Genomic DNA, 21,389 nt, shown 5'->3' on the forward strand with positions numbered 1-21,389 from the left:
GGCACTTAGCAGGTATTCAGCAATGGGAACTGTTGGTGTCACCAAGTTCTTTTGATTTGCACAGTGGTTAGGACCTCAGGCTGCAGAGTCCCAGACCTGGCTTGAAGCCTGGCTCCTCCACACACATGCTGGACGACTGTGGGCAAGTTGTGTAGCTTCTCTAAGCCTCAGTTTCCCCATCTGTAAAATGGGAATGACAGCAATCCTGCCTTTTAGGATTGCGGCAGAGGTTTAAGGCAGGTGATGCCTAAGAAGGGCCAGCACAGTGCCTGGCACATAGTGGGCTCCACGAAGGGCAGCTGCTGTCGGCTGGCACAGAGAGGGTGTCAGCTGGCCAAATGGGTCACCAGCCAGGAGCTTCCTGGAAACCCAGACTCCAGGCCTCAGCCTCCAGGCACCCTCCCACTCCGGGAGAAGTCAGGCCCGCGAGCATCCTGCCAGGAGATCCTGGGAGGATCTGCCGCCAGGAGCACGCGGCTGCCTAAGGAAAGATGGGGCTTTCAGAAGCCCCAGGCAGATGCTTTTAGAAGGGAAGTTTCTGAAAGACTTGCTTAAACCTCCGAATTTATGCCCACTGGGTGCCTAGAGAGAGAGCAAAATCTTGAGTGACAATTTATAAAGGTTTTGAAGGCAGGCACGAAGCCCGGCACCCGGTCCTAAGGGATCCTTCGGAATCACCTCAGCAGGCTCCCTCAAACGACTTGGGGAAAATTCAGAGCATGACAGACCAGGGGCTTGTTTAACTTGCGGAAAGTAAACACATCGCAGCCACTAACCCCAAACCATCGCGCTGCTCATCCCGCCCACGGTGCTCCAAACACACAGCCTGGTGGGAGACCAGGATGCAGCGAACGTGTCTGTCCCAGCACGGCAGGGCTCTTGGTGATTCCTTCAGTCAACCCGCAGCATCCTGCAGCCAGGAGTGGGTACCTTGGTCCCCATCAACGCTGGGAGGGAGGGGCTGGCACTTAGACCTACTGTTGATTTCTGGACTTGTCTCCCAGACCTCTGTTCTCTGTCTTGTTTATCCTACTTGCTCTGGCCCCTGCAGCTCTCAGATCCAACTGGGAGCCCCGCTGGACCTGGCTTCACTCTCTGCCCAGCCTCCTCTCAGCATCTGCCTCCCCTGATGCTTCACTGCAGCCTCCTGAATTCCAAGTTCCTCCTTGCCTTGGAGGCACAAAACCTTTTATTTTGCCTAGAACAGTCTCTATCTACCGCCCATCCAAACACAGACAAACACATACATTCCCACCACCATGCCATAACTGACCACTCTATTCATCCCAGGAGGTTGGGCTGAGATGTCACATCCTTGGACTTGAACTTGCATAGCCTCCTGGCACCGCAGCTGCCTCCACAGTGCTTAACCCTAGGGAAGAGGTAGTTGCCCTATTGTCTGTCTTCACCGGGCTTTGAGCTGCCTGCAGGCAGGAACTCAGGCTCTCTTGCCCACAGAGGTCTCCCCAGGCCCAGCACGCTGCCTGGCACCTAATAGCCCCTCGAAAAACATTTTGCAAAGGGTCGAATAAGCAAATGAAGGGGAGGCTCCCAGCAGTTCTCAGGGAGAAAGCCATTCAGATGCGCAGAAATCAAGGCTTTGGGACATTCCAGGGACTCACTCAAGGTTTCAGAGCCAATAAGAGTGTGCAGGAGACTGGGAGCTCATGACTGTGGTCATGGGGCCTGGAGTGTCTGGTCCAGGGGAAGTGTGCAGTGCTGAACGCATGAATGAATGAATGCATGAATAGATGATGGAAGGATGGATGGATGGATGACACACAGCCTAGAGAGGAACTGAGGCCTCTCAAATCTGGCGATCCAGTGCATTTTCCCCCTCCCACCTCCCCCTGAATATCCTTTTTCCTAGAAAGCTTCTTCTCCCCCGGTCAAAAGTTGATTTACCCTGAAGCTAATGAAGCTTAGGCTTCAGGGCCCCTCTTTGTACCGGGCCCCTTCCAAGGCCTTGGACTTCATTTCCAACATCATTTTAAATTTTGTACTCTGTTTCTTTTTTATTTGTTTGTTTGTTTTTGGCCGCACCATGCGGCTTGCAGGATCTTAGTTCCCTAACCAGAGATTGAACTAGGGCCCCAGCAGTAGCAGTGAGAGCCCTAACCACTGGTCCACCAGGGAGTTCCCTGTACTCTGTTTCTTAAAAAGAGATCCCTGAATTGATAAGCTACAGGCCACACAATACCTGCCTCCACCTCTGCTCCCACCTCACCTGACTCATCTTGGTGTCAAGATTCAGCTCTAGCCATCCAGTCTAGGAGACCTTCCCCTCGCCTCCCCCCATCCAGGCACAGCTGCCCTCAAGCGCTGAGCACGAATTCCATCCAGACGGCCGTCACCACATCCGTACCACTTTGCTGTTTGTTTCGATGCCTGTTTCTGTCTACGAGATTGTAAGCTCTTTGAGGGCAAAGCCTATACCCAGATTGGTCTACCCCCATATCCTTGGTGCCAAGCTCTGTGTCTCATACACAAGCAGTTAATTCTGTTAATTCAAGCAGTGAGTGAATGCGTCTGCCACTGCTTTCCTCACAGAATCCTACAGTTGTCTGTTCTTGTCCATTTCAGACCTTTGCTCAGGCCAGCCCCTCCCCTGGAGCCCCTCCTCTCCTTTCCAGCCACTGGAATCCAACCCATCCTGCAGCCCCAGCCCAGCTGCACAAGCTGCCCTGGGTGCTCCAACGCTGCTCCCACCTTCCCTCCCAAATAGGCCTCTCAGCACCTCTCCTTCTGCCTTTGATAACTTTTATTAGTGGTTTTAATGTGCAAAGTCTGGTTCTTCCATAAACTCCTTGGAAACAAATTCTTAAACCTCTTGCATTTCCACCAGCGCCTTGTGCATTATAGGTGTGTGATAAATATTTGCTCATTGACTGAGGGGCTCATTAATAGTTTCAAATGCATATCATACAAGAATTTTAAGTCAGTGTCTCTGTTCTTAAAGATCTCTGGGAGACAGTGGGAAAATGTGAATGGAATTCATAACGCGAACATTAAAATGGCATTTTAGTGTGGCAATATGGCCAGACTGACGAGTGTCCAGCAAAATTGACCCAAAAAGTTGCCAGAAACTTTTCCAGTTCCCTCAACTGCAATGCTATGGCCACAAGGTTGCCTCTCTCCTGTCTTTTGGGGCACCCCCATCTTTGCAGGAGGCCACGGCCTCCGAGCTTCGGCTAGCTGGGGCTTTTTCTCTGCTGTGGCGAGGCAGCTTGGATGCTGTGCCATTGGTCCCAAATGGCCAGCCACCTGGCAGTGATGTGGCCTTTCACTAATGTTGTACCTTGAAATCAAAGCGCTTCTGATTCTCCACTTTCATTCCTCTGGACAAAACACAAAAGATTTTGATCCACACAAAGAAATTTATCTTGTTCGCTTCTGTGTTCATTTGTCCCCCCCAATATGTATTGTTTGGTTCATATAAAAGATCAAAAAACCCCTCTTTCTAGCTCATTATGTGTTCTCTACAATGCTCTTGGTGAGCTATTCTCCCCCTGTGTGCCCTTCATGTTGACCTTTCTGCTCATTGACCCACATCAGTCAGTTTCTTGACCGAACCCTGATGTGCCTTTAAATTATTGGGTGGAAAAATACAGCTGTTTTCTTTATAAAGCACATTGACTTGCTTCTCTGAAATGCTGTACTTCGTTCCACAACGAGAGTGTAAGGGCTAGGCTGGGACTCTGGTCCACCGTGAGCTTAATTTTTGCTGGACCAAATCAATTCCGTTTTAAATCCTAAATGAGTTCATGCTGAGAAAAACACAACCAAAGCAAGCCCTTGGAAGGTAATGCGCCAGGGAAACAAAGCTTGTGCGGTGGTCAGTGATTACTCAACAAACCAGCCCCTACGCTAATCAGTTTATCTCTTGAATTATAGAGCCTCACTCTGTGGATTGCTAGAAATGCTTTCTATTTTTTTAAACTCCAACGTGGGTGAGGCTGGAGACAGATAAGCCCTGACAGAAACCAGCAAATGTATGGAACCTGGAACTAAGGAAAAGGAAACGGATTCAAAAGGGGGAACTTAAGATGGCCATAAGAGGTCCAGTGGCTAGGACTCCATGCTTCCACTGCGGGGGGCCTGGGTTCAATCCCTGGTCGAAGAACTAAGATCCCGCAAGACGCATGGCACGCCAATAAATAAATAAAATTTTTTTAATTAAAAAAATAAAATGGGCATAAAACGAATGGAGTCAGGGGATGGAAGCAAACAATGGATAGAGAAGCAATTAAACTAAACCATCTCATTTCTATAATCTTTGTATTACATTCAAGAGATCCTGGACCGTGGATGAACTAATAATGAATTCTCCACATGTTGATGTTTTTCTGGTCCAGCGTTTCTCAGCCTCAGCACTATTGGCATTTGGGGAGATGATTCTCTTTTGAGGGGGGGTGCAGGCATCCTGTGCATTGTTGGATGGCATCCTTGGCTTCTACCCACTAGATGCTGGTAGCAGCCCCCTTCCCGGTTGTGATAACCAAAAGCATCTCCTGACATGGCCAGATGTTCCCTGGGGAGCAAAACTGCTCCCCCACCCAGTTGAGGACCACTGGTCTACTTCCAGAATGTCATAATCTCTTCCATAAGATAGTGTCTCATTTAAATCAGTCTTCATTACATCCTTGAGAAGTAAACAAGGTAGTTATTAGCACCCATACTTCACAAATGAGGAAACAGGCTTGGACATTAAGCCACTTGACCAAGAACCCTCAAGAGAGCTAGAAACCGAATTGTTTTCACCCTTAGCCAGGGCGAGCCCACCTGCTTCAGGGCACACAGTTTCAGGAAGCATGAGATGGGGTGGGCAACAGTAATTTTCAACAAGAGCACAAAGTGGAAAAAGATAAGCCCTTGAGTGGATTCGTCTCGTGATACATTTATAAGTTCAGATTTAAGACATTTACCTAAAGTCGATTGATGAGAATAAGGTTGTCTTGAGGAACGGAAGTGTTAGAAGCAGGATAATGGAAAAAAACAAAAGTGCCCACGTATTAAGTGCCCTCCTGGGCCTGGCACACCTGTGTCATCTCATGGAACCCTCACAACTCCCCCATGGCTGGTGCCAACTGTAACAGCCCATTTTACAGAGAGGAAACTGAGGCTCAAAGGTAAATAACCTCACGCGTGGCACAGCAAGAAAGCGGCTGAGACAGAACGTGCCCTGGGATCTGCGTGGCTCCATGGCCTGACATCTACACCGCCTTTGTCTCCAGTCTGGTGGCTGCAGTTTTGTATCTGCCTGGGCTACCAACTTATTTTTTTTAATTAATTCTTACTGGAGTATAGTTGTTTTACAATGTTGTGTTAGTTTCTACTGTACAGCAAAATAAATCAGCTACACATATACATACATCCCCTCTGTTTTGGATTTCCTTCCCATTTAGGTCACCACAGTGCATTAAGCAGAGTTCCCTGTGCTATCCAACTCATTGCTGTATCCTTTGTGATGGTATGAAAACACCAGCTGCAGCCTGGAATTGTTTTCACAGTCCTCGTTTACACGGATTCAGGAGCTTGAAAGGAGAGTCAAGGGGCGATTTCATTTAAAGCTGAATGTTATCAACAACTGACAAATGCTCACATCCTGTTTTTGTTTTTGTTTTTTTAACAAATACGAAAGTCAGACAAGAAGCACCCAACACTTACAGTATATGCTAAAACCAACCAAAATGTAGTACGATTGTGACTGTGCCTTTGTTTCTTTTTGCCCAGCCAGCCAGAGGGTCCTGGAGCGATGGCCCAGCAGATGTGTCTGAGGTTTAACAGAGCCCGGTTCCCAGGGCCACAGCAATCACTCTGCACACTGGCCTCCAGAAACGGATTTACCCAGCCTAGAAGTCCAGCAGGGTCCGAGCTTGGTTCCAATCCTCCTGGTCTGTGACACATTCACTGCAGGACCAGCACAAACACAGAACCAACGCCCCAAAATGAACCAATTCAAATCATTGCTAACAAGCTGGTGATCTCCACCGTTAGCATTTCACATAGAACACTTTTAATTGTGTTTCCTTCCCATTATACTTTTTAAACAGTTAAAGATGCATTTTCTTAACAAGCAGTTTGAATCAGACACTTTACGAGAACTCTGATGCTTCTAGAGACAGGTGAATGACTTGAAAACCACTGAAATTAGAAATAGGGGTTTGGGGCTTCCCTGGTGGTGCAGTAGTTAAGAATCCGCCTGCCAACGCAGGGGACACAGATTTGAGCCCTGTTCTGGGAAGATCCCACATGCCTCAAAGCAACTAAGCCCATGCACCACAACTACCGAGCCCACGTGCCACAACTACTGAAGCCCACGCACCTAGAGCCCGTGCTCTGCAACAAGAGAAGCCACCGCAATGAGAAGCCTGTGCACTGCAACGAAGAGTAGCCCCGGCTTGCCGCAACTAGAGAAAGCCCGCGCGCGGCAACAAAGACCCAACGCAGCCAAAAATAAATAAATAAATAAAATTTTAAAAAAAGAAAGAAATAGGGGGTTGAAATTTTGTCCACAGGACCAGTCGTAAATCAAGAAAACTTTGTCTTTCAAATACAGGAAAAGTGGCCTAAATTCTACTATGAGCAGCCCTTGAGCCTGGAAGATTCTGGAAGGTGCTGGAAGCCACTGCTGACTTATTCATCCAGGACTCAGAATCCTTCCTGGAGGAACGGCCTTCCCACCACTGATCTGAGAGGAGTGTTCAGAAGGGGGCTGAGCTCATCCCCCAGGAACCCGCATTCTGAGGTCTTCATTAACGTTTCAAAACCAAAGCCCTCCTTTTTTAGAGGGACAAAGAGGAAGGCGGGCCCCTCCTCCAGCAGATCTGTCCCACCCATCCACTCCAGGTAGTGGTAAAAAGCCTGGGCGGGAGCAGGTCTCCTTTCTGAACCGACCACAGGGCTGGGCACTGCTGCAGCCCCTGCTTGCTCGCCCTTGCTCACCGGAGGATGTGCCTGGGTGCCAGGAAGCTGGAAGCTTTGATTTAAAAAGAAGAAAAAAGAAAAAAAGGACAGAGAGAGAAAGAGTTGCAGGATCGACAACCCCGTAGCTTTCCCTAGAAAAATGAAAGCTGCCCACCAGCCTGCCGAGACTGGGTCCGTAAGATGGGCAGCTCAGTTTCAGCCCCCCTTCCTTGTGTTTTACTTTCTCCAGTTACATTGTAAATTGAACGAAAAAGGATCTGAGCAATCAAAGGCATATTCTCTGCAATACATAGCGGAATATAACATTTTCCCATTTCACTCAAACATGATAAAAATACTGACCTACGCTGGGCTGTGTGCCCGACGGTGTGTTTGTCTGCCCGCCTTCTTTGCATTTGTGTCTACCTGCGTGCCGATGTTCACCAGCATCAATGTTTATTAGAGATGTTAGGCTCTTAGTGTGGCTGAGTGTGGTTGCCTAATTTTGTAGAGCATCTAATTTGGACACACTGGCTCTAAATAAATGCTTCCCCGTGATGACGATGATAAGGATCCCAGCAGCGGCGCTGAGTCTTAGGGAATAGAACTCGGGTTGGGGTGAAAATCTATGAACCCTTAGGATCTAAGGAGGGTCGAGTCATCTGGTCCCGGGGGGCTGAGTTTCTCCTAATCTCCACCCCTGATCAGAATCTACCTTTTCACCCTTCAAGGTCCAGTTTCAGGACTGTTCCTTTATAAAGCCTTCTGAGTCGTGCTCAGGGCTTCCTCCCCCCAAATCTGAACCTTTCCGGGTAGTGCAGAAACTTGAAACTTACAGGGGGGTGACCCATGACATTGCTTGTCTTATTATCTCTGTGTGTGTGTGTGTGTGTGTGTATGTGTGTGTGTGTGTGTGTGTGTGTGTGTGCACAATAGTAAGAGCTAATGTTTCCTGAGAGCTTTCTTGGATGCAGAGGCTATGCTAAGCAATATATATGTCATACATATGAAATACATATATATAATGATATATATAGATATTCTGTCTCTCCAGCTAAATAATTAACTCCTTATGGGCAAGAGCTAAGTTCTGAACTTGTTTCTATGCCCCCAAGAGAGCTTAGGATGGTGCAGAGTACTCAGTAAACATTCAATAAATATTTCTTGGCTGTCAACAAATCCCAAGAAATTAGTAGAGTTCACTCTGGAAGGAATGTTGAGTGAAACAATGATGGAATCGGATTCATCGATGAACATTTTTTTGACTGCCTGATGTACAGGTATAACCAATCTGGCTTGTCATTCATTAACTAATTGTGTATCGCGGCCAAAGAGCATGGGTCTGGAAGTCAGGTGACATAAATCTCATCCCACTTCTGTGACCAGGTCAGGGTAGTGCCTTGGGCGAGTCTCCTCCCCTCTCTGGGTCTTAATAGCCTCAAAAAAGGAATTGGACTAGATGGCGGTAAACCTCCTTCCAGCCCCAGAAGGATGTGATTCTATAGCTCTACCTACAAATGCACACGCTTCTTGTTTGTGACATAAAGCCCCACAGAAAAACAAAGTCGGCGAGAAATTATGAAAAACGTCGGGTGCCGTGATCATTTGCACCCTCTAAGGATGCTCAATTCAATAAATTCCACCCCTGTACCTAGCCTGCCTCTCCAGGGCAACAGAAGATTCAAGGCTGTCAGTGGAGCAAACCAAACAGTCTCTCCCCATAATTGTATTGACAGGATATCAGCCGAGTTCCGATGGCAGGAAGGGTGCACCCTGACAGGTTCTGTAAAGGAGCCTTGAAGGCTATTGTAGCAGGATCCTCTGGTGAGTCACAGAGTTCTGGGGAAATGAGAATCAAGCAGGGAGAAGCTTGGTTCTTTCTCTATTTAATTTTATTCTTCCCAGAGAGTCACATTTGAAGGAAAACTGGCTAACCACACGTCACTTTATACAATAGAATAGATGCCCTTTCTAATGGAAAACATTTACATCTTCTTGTGACCACATTAAAACATGGAGCTGATTCAATCAGCCCCACTCAATAGCCAGTTGGCTTGGTTTTAAATGAGGCAAAGAGTTGTTGAGCTCTTGCTGATACAATATCTGCTTGGATGTCTGAGGTTTTCACTTTTCACTTGGTTACGGTGGCATCTTGCAGACATGTTTTTGAATAACTGATGCGTGTACGTCCCGGTAAATTCCATGGGTGTGAAACATCAGTGTTGTGTTTGTTCAGGCAGTGTGTCTGCATTTTAAATGAAAAAAAAAAAAAAACAATCCAGATCCTATTCACTGGAGAAAGCAAATCTGAGCAACAGCCCCCCAACATGGGGGAGTAAATGACTCTTTCTAAGGTGCTATGTTCCCCCAATACAGATGCAACCTTCAGATTCAGACTGAGACAAAACCAAAATAGACTTCAGTCCCAATCATTCTCCTGCAGACACCCCAGGCAGAGGGCACTCCCACCTCTGCTGCACACAATGAGAACTCGCACAGAAACAAGGGTTTGAAAATCTGGGATTGTGAAACTGACATGCCACAGTCAAGAAATCCACAAGCCACGCCTCAACAGAAATTTCAGCCACATATTATTTTTAAAAAGATTTTTTTAAAGGCTCCACCATCTTGGATACTTTCAATCTTCTTTTCTTGGGAGCTGAAAACCTCAAAGTTTTTTTCATCATTTAAATTTCCTTTAAAATAGAGGAAGCTTTTTGGAGTGGTAAAGGAAAGCTGGGCGGGGAGCCAGGGAACGTAGCTTCTACCCCCAGCTCTGCCAGGACCTTGCACAAAGAACCCACCACAGACAGCCTCAGCGTCCCCAGTGTAAGGAGGGGTCTGGAGAAGGTAACAATCAAGGTTACTCCTTGCTCTCAGTGTTTCTGCAGCTTTTACTTAGGCCAGATTTTAGTAGAAAAATCTGGTAGCGGTGGTCAGTATTGAAATGTGGACATAATCTTAACTGCTACTGAAACTACCTTACGGCCCATCAAGAACTGGAGGGAGGAAAGTAAGAAGGAAAGACCTGCTTTCCTGACAGGAAACAAGCTGGGCACGATCACCAGGGCGCCCCCTGCTGCTTGAGCCGAGTCACCGCTGACGGGGCAGCCCTTCTCTGTGTCTCATGCTCTGAAGACAGAACCCTCGGTGGTGGGTCAGTGTCTCCTGCACATTTTCCAACCCAAAGTTCAAGTTCAGGAATCAGGACTGAATTCATCTGGAAGCTGTTCAGCTAGTGCCATCCGGAGGCCAAATACTGTCCTTCTTGATATGCAGCACGAGCAAAAGGAAAAAAGGGAGGGGAAATTTTTACTTATAGATGTATGTTATACATGTTAAACACATGTATATTGTACATACACATGTGTGTGTATGTGTGCATATATATATGTAAAGTGTATGTGTATATACAATATGTATATATCTATGCATATACCTATATGTATGTATGTGTCTCTATGGATATATTATAGCTTGGGGCGGGCATCACACTTAATTCACCATGGAGAATAACTCCATTATGCTGTCCATTTTGTATTTAAGTAGGAAGGAGTTGGTCCACCAGTAACTGCTTGAGTAAGGGCAATGATCAGAGGTGAGGAAATTGATTCTCCCCTTGATCCCAGAGTGGTGAACCCCATCTGTCTGTGCCATCTGTCCTCTGAGAGTGGCTCTTCTCACCTAGAAATAAGTGAAGGACTTTGCTCCACTTTGGGAGGCCTAGGAAGGGGAGGTGTTAGATGGAAGGGTGCCTAGTGTGATAAGCCAGCTTCTCCCAGCTGCTGGCCCAGGAAAGAGTTTGGGTAGGGCAAGACGAGAGAATCCGTGTTTTCATAGGAGCCAGTTAACTCAGCTAATTCTACCACGATGTTAAGAAAGCCCAGGTTCCCTGTACGAAACAAACAAACAAAAAACTAACAACAACCAAAACCTCTGGGCTCTAAACAGCTCCTGGCGTTCAGATAAATAATTGTTACTGAATCCACGGTTATCACCTGCGCCTTCCACCCCCGGAATCTGGGGAACTGCGCGCATTTTTAAAGGCACACTGCCCTCCAGTGGCGCAAGGTAAAATTGCTCCTGACCAGCTTCCCAAGCGCCAAACTTCAACTTGACCTATCCTGGGGCCCCGGAAAGGCGCGTTGATGCCACGCCAGCGTTGGGTGAACACCAGTCCCGAAACGTAACTAATGTAAGGGAGCGTGCGATCAAAGAGGAGGCGATCTAGTTGGAAACCGCGGCTCCCTCGCTCGTTTGTGCCTGTGGGACCCCTGGGGCAGAGATTCGCGCTTTTTGCCTCTTAGGGTCGTAATTCTGGTTAAGAGTATGATTGGGTGGAAATTAGCGTGTGAAGTGATGCTTCCAAGAGACGTACAGAACACTTGCTACATAACAGCAGCCCAGGCGTGCAGGGGAATCGGGAGAGGCGGCCTGCACCCTGCGAAGGTGGTAAGGACGCAGTCTGGGTGCTGCTACCTGTCTGTCACCCTGTGGGTTCACCCTGCGTGAATACATAAGCAAAGAGCCGCCAACTCGCAGGGATTACCTTATGCAATCTTCCCAATCACTCCCTTTAATGAGTGCCATTATCATCCCACTTTGAGGATGAGGAAACTGAGGGTCAGCGAGGCGACGCGGCCTGCCCGTGACCGCCCGGGGGTCCAGGTCTGTCTGGACCAGAGCTGGAGCTCCCAGTGCCAGGCTCGGAGCGGAGCGGTGGGGCCGGGGCAGGACGGGGGGAAACCCCCGGCCGCGTGCGTGCCCAGTGAGGGGACGAGCGCAAGAGGGTGATGGGCATGGGGACGGCTCACCTTGACGATGAGCGGGTTCTGAAACATGGAATCTCGCACGACCCCCAGCCTCTCGTTCTCCATGCCCGGTTGGATGTCGGCCACGGTCAGGGGCCGCCGCGGGGGTGGGCAGATCTGGCTGACCGTGCGGCGCACCGGCGGCTTCTTCTTCCATCGCGTGGGGTCGTGGCGGGAGGTCCTGGCTTCTGGCATCCTGGGGGTCACGGGGAGTCGGCCAGCCGGCTGGATCCAGCGCGCTTCTCAGGTGGGGGGCCGGTGCGGAACTCCAAGGGGCCCTCTGCCAGTCCCGGGACGCACCACCCGGACGCCGGGGTGGACACCGGACGCCGGGCTCCCTCCGGAGCGAGGCGCCCCCACCTCGCGCAGCCCCCTCGTTGCAAGGAGCAGTAAGACCTACATAAGCCCCTCTGGTTCCTGAGAGCGTCTTCTGGGCGCCGCGCTGCGGATTCGAAAAGGAGAGAAAATCAAGACCACCCCTTGAGGAAGAATGGAACCGTCCGTTTCCATGGCGACAGGACGCCAACGGCACAGTAACAGGGCTGGTCGATTTACTTTCAGGAAACTTTTTGGTGGCCACCTAAGTGGACGTGTTTCGAGTTTTCTTAAGTAGACCTGAGAAAAACCCAAGAATCACCACTGGGCTGTGTTAAAAGCGACGGAGTTCTAGAAGGCCATTTACACTTGACTTCCAGGTCAAAGACCCACCCCACCCCCCACTCACCACGACCCCTCTCGCCGCCCCTTCCCACTTCTCCCAACGACACACACACACACACACACACACAGCCCGGGGCAGAGCGTTACGTGTTTCAGAATGAAATAGAAATCCACATTCCAAGCCTGATGTTACTGCTAATCCACTGGGTAATCTCAAATTAGTCACCTTTTGGGTCTTCAGTGTTTTTTTCTGTGAAGTGGGTAGGGGGGAAAGTCTAGAGTTGAATGAAATCAATGGTACCCAACTTTGTGCAACAGAATAAAGGGAAGTTGCAAAATACAGATTCATTGAATCAGAATATCTGGAAATGGGATCTGAGAATCTGTATTTTAATCCTTCTTCCCCTTTGGATTGTTTTTTAAGTTCAAAGCTATGGAAACTTTGAAAGAAGAGTACAATGAAAACCCATATAGACTTCACCTAGATTGACTGGTCCTTAGTATTTGCCACGTTTACTTTCTGTGCGTGTCTGTGTGTGAACATGCACGCATACACATTGCTAAACCATTTTGAAAAGATCTGCAGACAGTATCATATCTGACCCTAAATACATGTATCTGCCAGGAACAAGGACATCCTCATACAGAACTACAATGCTATTATGTCTACGGATTTTAACGGGATACAATAATGGTGCCTGATATGCAGTCTGTATGCAAAGTTGGAAATCTGCACGTTTTAAGAGCTTCCCGAGTGATTGGTGCAGTGTTTTGGGAACCACTAGCCTGGACGATCCCTAGTCTGCCTTCTAGTCCCAGCCTTTAGTGCGGTCATTCACCCATCATTATCATCGTCATTAAATGTGCAAATATCCACAAGGCTCTGGGTAAGGGGTTCACCACAGAGAAGGTGCACAGACAACACACCTGCACTTCAAGGCCTTGCACAGCAACAGTGGACAACACCAGCATTACCTTTCCAGAGCAAATCAGACAGACTCCCAACTGTCCATCCAAGGCCTGAAGCGGCCCTTGGGTGGTGACAGGTGTATGATGTACGCTTTATGGTTTCTCTAGTCTGCTTCACTTTCAGACCTTCCCATAAATGCGCGCTGTGCACTTTTTAATCAAAGCTGCTTGGCAGCTCACACAGAGGAAGCGAGGTGGTGCAGCAGGGCGCAGGATACTGGAGTAGTGGAAAGATCACAGGGTTGAATCCTAGCTGGGGCCACATAAGTTCCCCTGTGACAAATTACACGAGGCCCTAGTTTTCTCATCCACAAAGTAAGGCTGATATTACCTAAGAAAGATTTCCTACAACAGGGGGTGATTACAGGATTCCATGAGAAATCTCTTTGCTGGTGTGATTGTGTTCACTATGCAGTAAGACTAAAAGTTTGAGGGACATGTATACTGGCCTCGACTTGATGGCCTGCTTAAAGCTTTACTTTTAATCATAAGCTAAGTTTCTTCAGGACTCAGTGGAAATGGGAGAATCGGAATAGATCTTCAAGGCTTCTTCTACCTCTAACCTCCACCTAAGTTCAATGGGCAGTAGACTCCGCACCACTGAGCCCCTGCCAACCCCTGCCTTCACCCCTTACCTCTGTCCCCGTCACTCACGGCGCTCCCGCTACCCTGGCGGGAGTTTCAGTTCTTCCAGCAACCAAGTTCAGGGCTTCTGGATTTGCTCCCAGCCTGGAACACTCTTCCATCGATTTTTGTTCACCCTTTTCATTTAGAACTCAACTGTCACTCGTCAAAGAGCCTTCCTTACTATCTAACCTAGCTCTCACTGTCCCTAGTCGCTCCCCATCACATTACCCTGATCTATTTTCCTTAGAGGATAATCTGAAATTATCTTGGTTAATTAGTTTGTTTTCTGTCTTCCTCAGGTTAGCCCTCAGCATCTTGTTCACTCCTGGACTGCAGACGGACCTCAGCAAAAAAAACTGTTGAATAAATGGCATGAATGAGCAAGTCGGCGGAAGGGCTCTGTCCCACTTTCTTAGTTTTAGGATCACGCTCTACCCTGTCCCACCCCACTCGCAACAAGCCCGGGAACAAACTGGGCAGAAAACGACGCGGGTCACAGCCCCACAGCCAGCGAGCGGCTACGGCAGCGCGATGCCGGAGGGGGGCGGGACGGAAGTGGCGGAAGCCACTTCCGCTTTCACGACACCAGCACTTCCGGATTGGGAGGCAGGAGGCGACGCGTTCTGAAGGTAGGTGAAAGCGCTTTATAGTTGCTCCGGCTTTTTTCCCAGATTGCGTGTGTGAACCGAGCGGTGTGTGGCTGCTGTCTTCACCTCCCCGGAGGCCCGCCTTTGGCCCAGGTCCCCAGGGCTGAGGGTGGCGCCTGTTTTCTCCGCAGTCTCTCCAAGCCCCTCCACTCGGGAACCTCTCGTTCGTTCCTCCCTCTCAGTCCCGGAACGCCCACCCCGGGGCAGAGCAGGGTCTCCAGGGCACCCCAAAGTGGGGAGGGGATCGGGACCAGGCTTGGGCACGTCCCTGCACGGCGGGAAGTGGTATGTTCCGAATAAGTGTATATCCATATATATCGAACGCCGGGTAACCATTTGGGAACCAGACGGACGAGAAGGTCCCAGCCGTTAGGAGGCCGGTTATGTCCCAACGGAGCGAAGTGCCGTAGGGAAGCAGCTGGACTGTTGAGAAACATTGTAACGAGAAGGCGGGACCCAGAAGAGAAAGTGAGGTTCAAACTTAGACCAGTTATAGCGCAGAAAGGTAACGGAGGAAAGACATTCCTGGGAAAATGAGATGCTTTTGTAAGGTCCCTGATAACGAGAAGGATCATGGTGTATTCTGGGAACGGAAGGAAGACAGGATGTCTGAAACCCAGGGAGAAATGAGAGGTGGAGGGGTAGGCATGGACTAGACTAGATCATGAAGGGCATGGTAGGTCTGTAAGGATTTGGGACTTTATCTTAAGAATAACGGAGGGACTTCCCTGGTGGCGCAGTGGTTAAGAATCTACCTGCCGGTGTAGGGACACGGGTTCGAGCCCTGGCCCGGGAAGATCCCACATGACTCAGAGCAGCTAAGGCTGTGCGCCACAACTACTGAAGCCCGCGCACCTAGAGCCCGTGCTCTGCAACAAGAGAAGCCACGGCAATGAGAAGCCCGCTCACCGCAACGAAGAGTAGCCCCCGCTCGCGGCAACTAGAGAAAGCCCATGCGCAGCAACGAAGACCCAACACAGCCAAAAATAAATAAAGTAAAATAAACAAATTTATAAAGAATAATGGAGAAGCCATAAGAAGGATTTAGTGGGAAGTGACTATATATTTAAAACATGGTGCTGAGTTCAAGAGACCAGAAGGAGAAGCATACAGGTATTTACAGAAAGAAAGAAAGAAACTAATGGAAGGTAAAAATATTAAAAGGAATTATCTGCTCTGTTCATTGTTATTGAGAGATCCTGAGGGAATTCCCTGGTGGTCCATTGGTTAGGACTCAGTGCTTCCACTGCAGGGGGCACAGGTTCGATCCCTGGTCGGGGAACTAAGATTTCCACCAAGCCACGCGGTGCAGCCAAGGAGAGAGAGAGAGAGATCCTGAAAGATGGGCCAGGAAGGTATCTCTTGAATTTAGTGGCGTGAAGGTCATAGATGCTCTAACTGGAGCAGTCTCGGGGGAGTCATGGAGGTGGAAGCTGCAAAGAAGTGGGTTAAGAAGGGGTTTCTGTGTATCTCTGGGTGACACCAGCGAGGAAGGCCTTAACCAAAGCTCTTGGTGCCTCCGTTGGAGGTGATATCCTGGGGCTGGTAGATTTGGTTTATAGGTATCAGTCCACATGTTTGTTGTTCCCCATCCTTCCAGCTAGACAATTCTTATAGCTTCTTGACTACCTAGGAGAAAGTAGGTACCTTCTGTAGAAAATGTGCTTAAGCATTCAGACTTGAAAGACCACTGACACAGAGAGGTCTCCAGGATCTGTTGTTAAGTGAAAATAGCAAAATGCAGATCAGAATATACAGATGCTACCTTCTCTGTGAGAAAGGAGGGGAAATAAGGACGGATTATTTTGATGTTTGAACCATGTAAACATATTACCTTTAGTATTACTTTTAGTCGCAGAGAAATAAAATCTTAAAAATTGAAACCCAGAAGCAATACGGAGCAAGGAGAGTTGTAAGATGTGTTTGTATATATTTTTAACCATGTCTTTTGTGAAGTACATTTCCATTCCTGTACTTAAACTCCAGAATGCACGTGCTCTGTATAAGAATTGACATTGGAGCCTTATTAAACTTCATTCCTACTTATTGCAGAACTTGGACTTTTTGTTGGACACTAACAAGGCCCATTCAGCCTCTTTCTCAAATAGGCGATCTTCTAGTTTGAGGTCAGTGGATACTTGATGTCCCCGCTCTGAACCACAGCTGGGCTAAATGCTACGAAAGAGAAATAGTTTGCTATGAAAGTATATCATTTGGGGAATGGGCCAAGCTCAAGGGGTCAGAAAAGTTTTCTTTCTTTTCTCTCTCTCTCTCTTTTTTTTTTTTGGTAAATACTTAAAACAGTACGTTTACATCCTTCAGTTGCTTGTTTTAACACTTGTGGTTTTTTTAAATAAATTTATTTATTTATGGCTGTGTTGGGTCTTCATTGCTGCACGCAGGCTTTCTCTAGTTGCAGCAAGCGGGGGTTACTCTTTGTTGCAGGGCACGGGCTCTAAAGCACAGGCTCAGTAGTTGTGGCGCACGGGCTTAGTTGCTCTGTGGCTTGTCGGATCTTCCTGGACTAGGGCTCGAACCCGTGTCCCCTGCACTGGCAGGTGGATTCTTAACCACTGTGCCACCAGAGAAGTCCTTAATGCTTGTTTTTAAGTGAAAGCAGTCTGCATTCTTGTTCTGCCCCTTTTTAAAAAGTGAACTATTTCAGTTCACTTTAAAAGAGTAGACAAAAATATAACAAATACCCCTGTACTCATTACTCCAGTTAAGAAATAAAAGATTACAGATGTAAGAGAAATTGGCTCTCTACTTGTCCCTAATCCCTGAATTTACCAGTTATAATCCCCATGCTGTATTCATAGTTTTACTACATATGTATCCATTCAGAAAAGATACATGAAACTTTTTTTGTGTTTTAAATGTAATATACATGGCATCATAATGTATATATTCTCTTAACGTAATATACACGGCATCATAACATTTATATTCTCTTAACGTAGTATGCATGGTATCATAATGTTTATATTCTTTTAAAGCTTTCTGGAAGAAGCAATGTTCAAGCCAAGCTCTGAAGGATGAAAGGCGGCAGGGAGGGGTAGGAGACAGCGGAGAGCAGCCCAGAGAGAGGGAGTCGTGATTTATAAGACCTCAAGCCAGGGAAAGGATTGGAGCATGTTTGGGGAACCAAAAAAAAAAAAAAAAAGGCATGTGTAGCACAGAGTTTGAGAGGAGAGGTAGAAGATGAGGCCGTGGGGGAACAAGGGCCCGATCATGGCAGAGCACTGTTCTCAATTAACTATTTTTTTTTCATATCATAAAGGCAGTGGAACCAGACAAGTGAATTACAGTGAGCTTGCCACGCATTTAGAATAATAGAAAATTTATAATCATGACTCCAGCCTTGTCATTTGTTCTGCAATTTCGTTTTTGTGTGATTTTTTTTTTTTTCCTCCTGAGGCTAATGTTTAAAATGCTCTGCAAAAATAAACCATGTGGTTCCGTTTCCCTATAGGAGTAAAATGGAAGGAGAATCAAGCAGATTGGAAACCCACACTCCAGTTTTCGTCAAGAAAAAGACTAAGCATTCTGTACATAAGGAGAGACATGGGAGGCATCCCCATGAAAGTTTCAGAGACTCCTCCTTGGCAAATGAACAGGCTGACATAACTAAGGGTAAAAAAAAGAGAAAGGATGCCCAGCATCTTGTTTCTTCTCCTTTGAAAAAATCAGAAATTTGCGATGAGACTGAAAAGGCCACTTCTATACCCAAAAAGAGTAAAAAGAGAAGAAAAGGTGCTTTGGGGGTCGATAAGGAAGCAGGTGTTGCGTACGTCCTGGTGAATAAAGAAAACATTGAGAACACACCAAAGAATTTTACAAAGAATGTCGATGTCGTTTACATTGATGTAAGCAAGGAGCGAAAGTCAACAAAAGGGCCTGAAGCAGATGAACCGCATTTAGTTACTAAGTCACATGAACATGAGTCAGAACTGCATGATAAAGTTCGGGAGAAAAAGCAGAAAAAACATCGGAGGAAAGTTGCATCCTGTGATGCTGTCCAGGAAAGTCTGGGTGCAAGCATTACCCTGCCCGGATCAGAATCCCAAGAGCAGGAACCCCAGCCTCCCATGGGCCAAGAAGGTGAAATTGCGCAACTACCAGTGTCTGCAGATCAAAGCAAGTCTAAGAAAAGAAAGAGGAAGCGTGCAAATGACCAGGAATTTGAGGCCTTGCCTGCGCCTGAGAGCGCTGAGAACATATACTCAGAGGGATCGCAAGTGATTGGTGAGGTCGGGACTGCAGGAGGCAATCAGGAATCCAGTGGCCTCAAGAAAAAGTCTAAGAAAAGGAAGAGAAGATCTGTTGATACTGCCGCGGCACCTGGTGGTGATTTTTCAGTCCTCAGGACGAACTCTGAGGACATGCTCTTTGATTCAGTGGAAGGTCATGGTACCTTGATTGAAGAAAGTGTGAAACCCAGACCACAAGAGGAGAAACCCCAGGCCTGTTCAGAAGAGGTGCAGAGGTAATGTGCGGGTGTTGAGCCTTCTGATGGTGTGTGTCTTGGGTGTGAAGTCTGCCGGTTGCCTCTTTGTTCAGCACGGCCATAGTAAGTGGCAGAAATCATAGAGAGATAGACCATCAAATGTATAGGATGTCGTGTACATTTAACTGAGTAACTTGGCAGGTACCTTCCGTTCTTCACGTATAAAATAAGGCAGTTAGAGTCTGTTTTCACTAAGAACTATTCCAGCCCTGAAACTCTTTATATAAGTTTAAAAAGAATTTTAAGACCCCACAATTACCTTGTCTATATGTACAGAGATAGGAGAAAGGATCAGAGAACTTAGAATGTTACGGAACAGGAAAAAAACTTGAATTAGGGTTCTCCCTAATAAAAGAAATTTAGATATCATTATTTATATAATTATCATTTAAGTATACTGGCCGATGAATAGATGCAGGACTTTTTTTTTAAAGCACTTTATTTCAGTTCCTGGGAGTCGGGACAGGTTTTTCCCCATTTCTACTCTGTGACTTTCTTACATTTGCTAGATTGTCCTGGCTTAAAATAGTTTCACATAGAAGTTAAATGGCAGAGGGCCCAACTCACATCAGCCTCTGTGCCTTCTCATTGGGGACATTTTTAGATCACTGATAACGAGGCAGGAATGTTCTCGGCCTGTGGTTCTTAACTTGTTTGGGGCTGTGGACCTGTGAAAGCTGTTGACCGTCCGCTCAGACAAATGCGTACGGTTTTGTTTCTGTTTTGTTTCAGTTTCCTGTCTGGGTGGTTAGCTGATGCAGTTGGCTAAGAGCAGCTTTGAACATCTGGCCGAAAGTTTGTGGGAGTGAATTAGTGATAGATACATAGAAAACTATGTTTTATTTATACTGCCAAGGGGAAAATATGTGGGCATTGTTAACTGCAATGAAGCAATTGTAACAATGTAAACCCTGAATATTGACTTAACTAATTAGTAAGCATTATTATAAAACAACTCATTGTGGGGGGGGAGGTGTCTTGAGTATCCATGGGCCGTAGAAGAGAGCTGAGCTTATTAGGAAGTCACTATCTGAAACAATACAGTTGAGAAATTGTAACATAAGAAGCAATGCCTGGTGGAAATAGGGCTTAGGGCAACATGTTTACCTTCCAGGCAGCCTCTGAGGTGTATCCAAGTTAGTAAAGCTACATTAAAGAGTTCAGACATCACAGACTGAATCAACTCCAAGATCCCTTCCAGCTTTAATGCTGTTGTAGTCAAAGGGAGAGTCACTGTAAGAAAAGAATCTGAAAGCCGTTAGGGCACGTGACCTGTCAGTGTTAGTCAATCCAGTTTTTCTCCTTAGATTAGAACCTACAAATGAAGAAGAAAGCAATTTGGAGTCGGCTAAAGATCCTGAAACCAAGTATTTATCTGAAGATTCGAGAGATTCAGATAATTCAGACGTGGATTTGGATTCTGCTGTGAGGCAGCTCCAGGAGTTCATCCCTGATATCAAGGAGAGGGCTGCCACTACAATTAAGCGAATGTATCGGGATGACTTGGGACGCTTTAAAGAATTTAAAGCCCAGGGTAAGCTTGTGGAACTTGAATATTTGTTGAACTTTTCTATATGCGTAACTAGCCCTGGCTTTCTTTTGTGAGCGATTCAGATTTATAGATTCACAAAAAGCATCCCTTAGCTACTTTCAGCTTTATCTCCTTCCAGAATCCTTGTCTGCACTGTAAAATTACCAAAATGAAGTGCACTAGTTTTCCTCTTCTTTGCCCAACTTCTGGTAGGGGAGGCGAGGAAAAACGGGGCTAACGGATCCAGTGATCCACAGACTAGAATATCAAGCCCGGAAGAAGACGGGGAGGAGGTTAAGTGCTTGAGACGCTGGGAGGGGGGCACAAGTGAAATCAAATTAAAACACGCATATCAACATCGTCAGCTTCGATGAGGTGTAATTTCAAGGATATTAATTTGAGGGTGAGCTGGTTGTAGTGGGCATGGCTTCAGGCAACACCCAGCTTGGTCTCCTTCTTGATTTCACTGTGTTACAAGAACCTCCCAGAAAGCTTATTGGGTTTCAGAATGAACTACAAATGTAAGGTTGTGTACTGCAGGTGAGCAGTACTTACTGATGAGTATCTGCTGTGTGAGGCCCAGTGTCACTGGTCATTGAAAAAAGTAAAAAGAGGGGCCTTAGCCTTACGGAATTAATCATGTTGGTAAGATTAGTTTTTTTAAAAAATAGACAAATTGATCAAGAAAAACACAATTTACAGGGAAATATCTATAGAAGGACCCCGTTTTA

General features: G+C 47.0%; 2 protein-coding genes across 4 annotated transcripts in view; one reads left to right on the plus strand and one right to left on the minus strand.

The window, feature by feature from the left end:
* CFAP77 (cilia and flagella associated protein 77) overlaps positions 1-14,418 on the minus strand; it is a 136,959-nt gene extending 122,541 nt beyond the window's left edge. Inside the window, exons 1-2 of the mRNA XM_060153281.1 lie at positions 13,982-14,418; positions 11,721-12,159 (exon numbers count right to left, since the gene is read on the minus strand). Of these exons, the coding sequence (XP_060009264.1) occupies positions 11,721-11,912 (192 nt within the window). The 5' untranslated portion in view covers positions 11,913-12,159; positions 13,982-14,418. The remainder of the gene's footprint in view (positions 1-11,720; positions 12,160-13,981) is intronic.
* A 150-nt stretch (positions 14,419-14,568) lies between these two features.
* The window catches only part of TTF1 (transcription termination factor 1), a 32,476-nt gene continuing 25,655 nt past the window's right edge, over positions 14,569-21,389 (plus strand). Inside the window, exons 1-3 of one of the 3 annotated variants that reach the window (XM_060153988.1) lie at positions 14,569-14,602; positions 18,093-19,106; positions 20,435-20,661. In XM_060153988.1, coding sequence (XP_060009971.1) covers positions 18,100-19,106; positions 20,435-20,661 — 1,234 coding nt within the window. In that variant the 5' untranslated portion in view covers positions 14,569-14,602; positions 18,093-18,099. Of the gene's footprint in view, positions 14,603-15,678; positions 15,734-18,092; positions 19,107-20,434; positions 20,662-21,389 lie in introns of those variants that run through there. The other 2 variants (XR_009541445.1, XM_060153987.1) reach the window with 2 other exon arrangements.

The sequence above is a fragment of the Lagenorhynchus albirostris genome, chromosome 7 (assembly GCF_949774975.1).
Source record: "Lagenorhynchus albirostris chromosome 7, mLagAlb1.1, whole genome shotgun sequence".
Lineage (NCBI taxonomy): Eukaryota > Metazoa > Chordata > Mammalia > Artiodactyla > Delphinidae > Lagenorhynchus > Lagenorhynchus albirostris.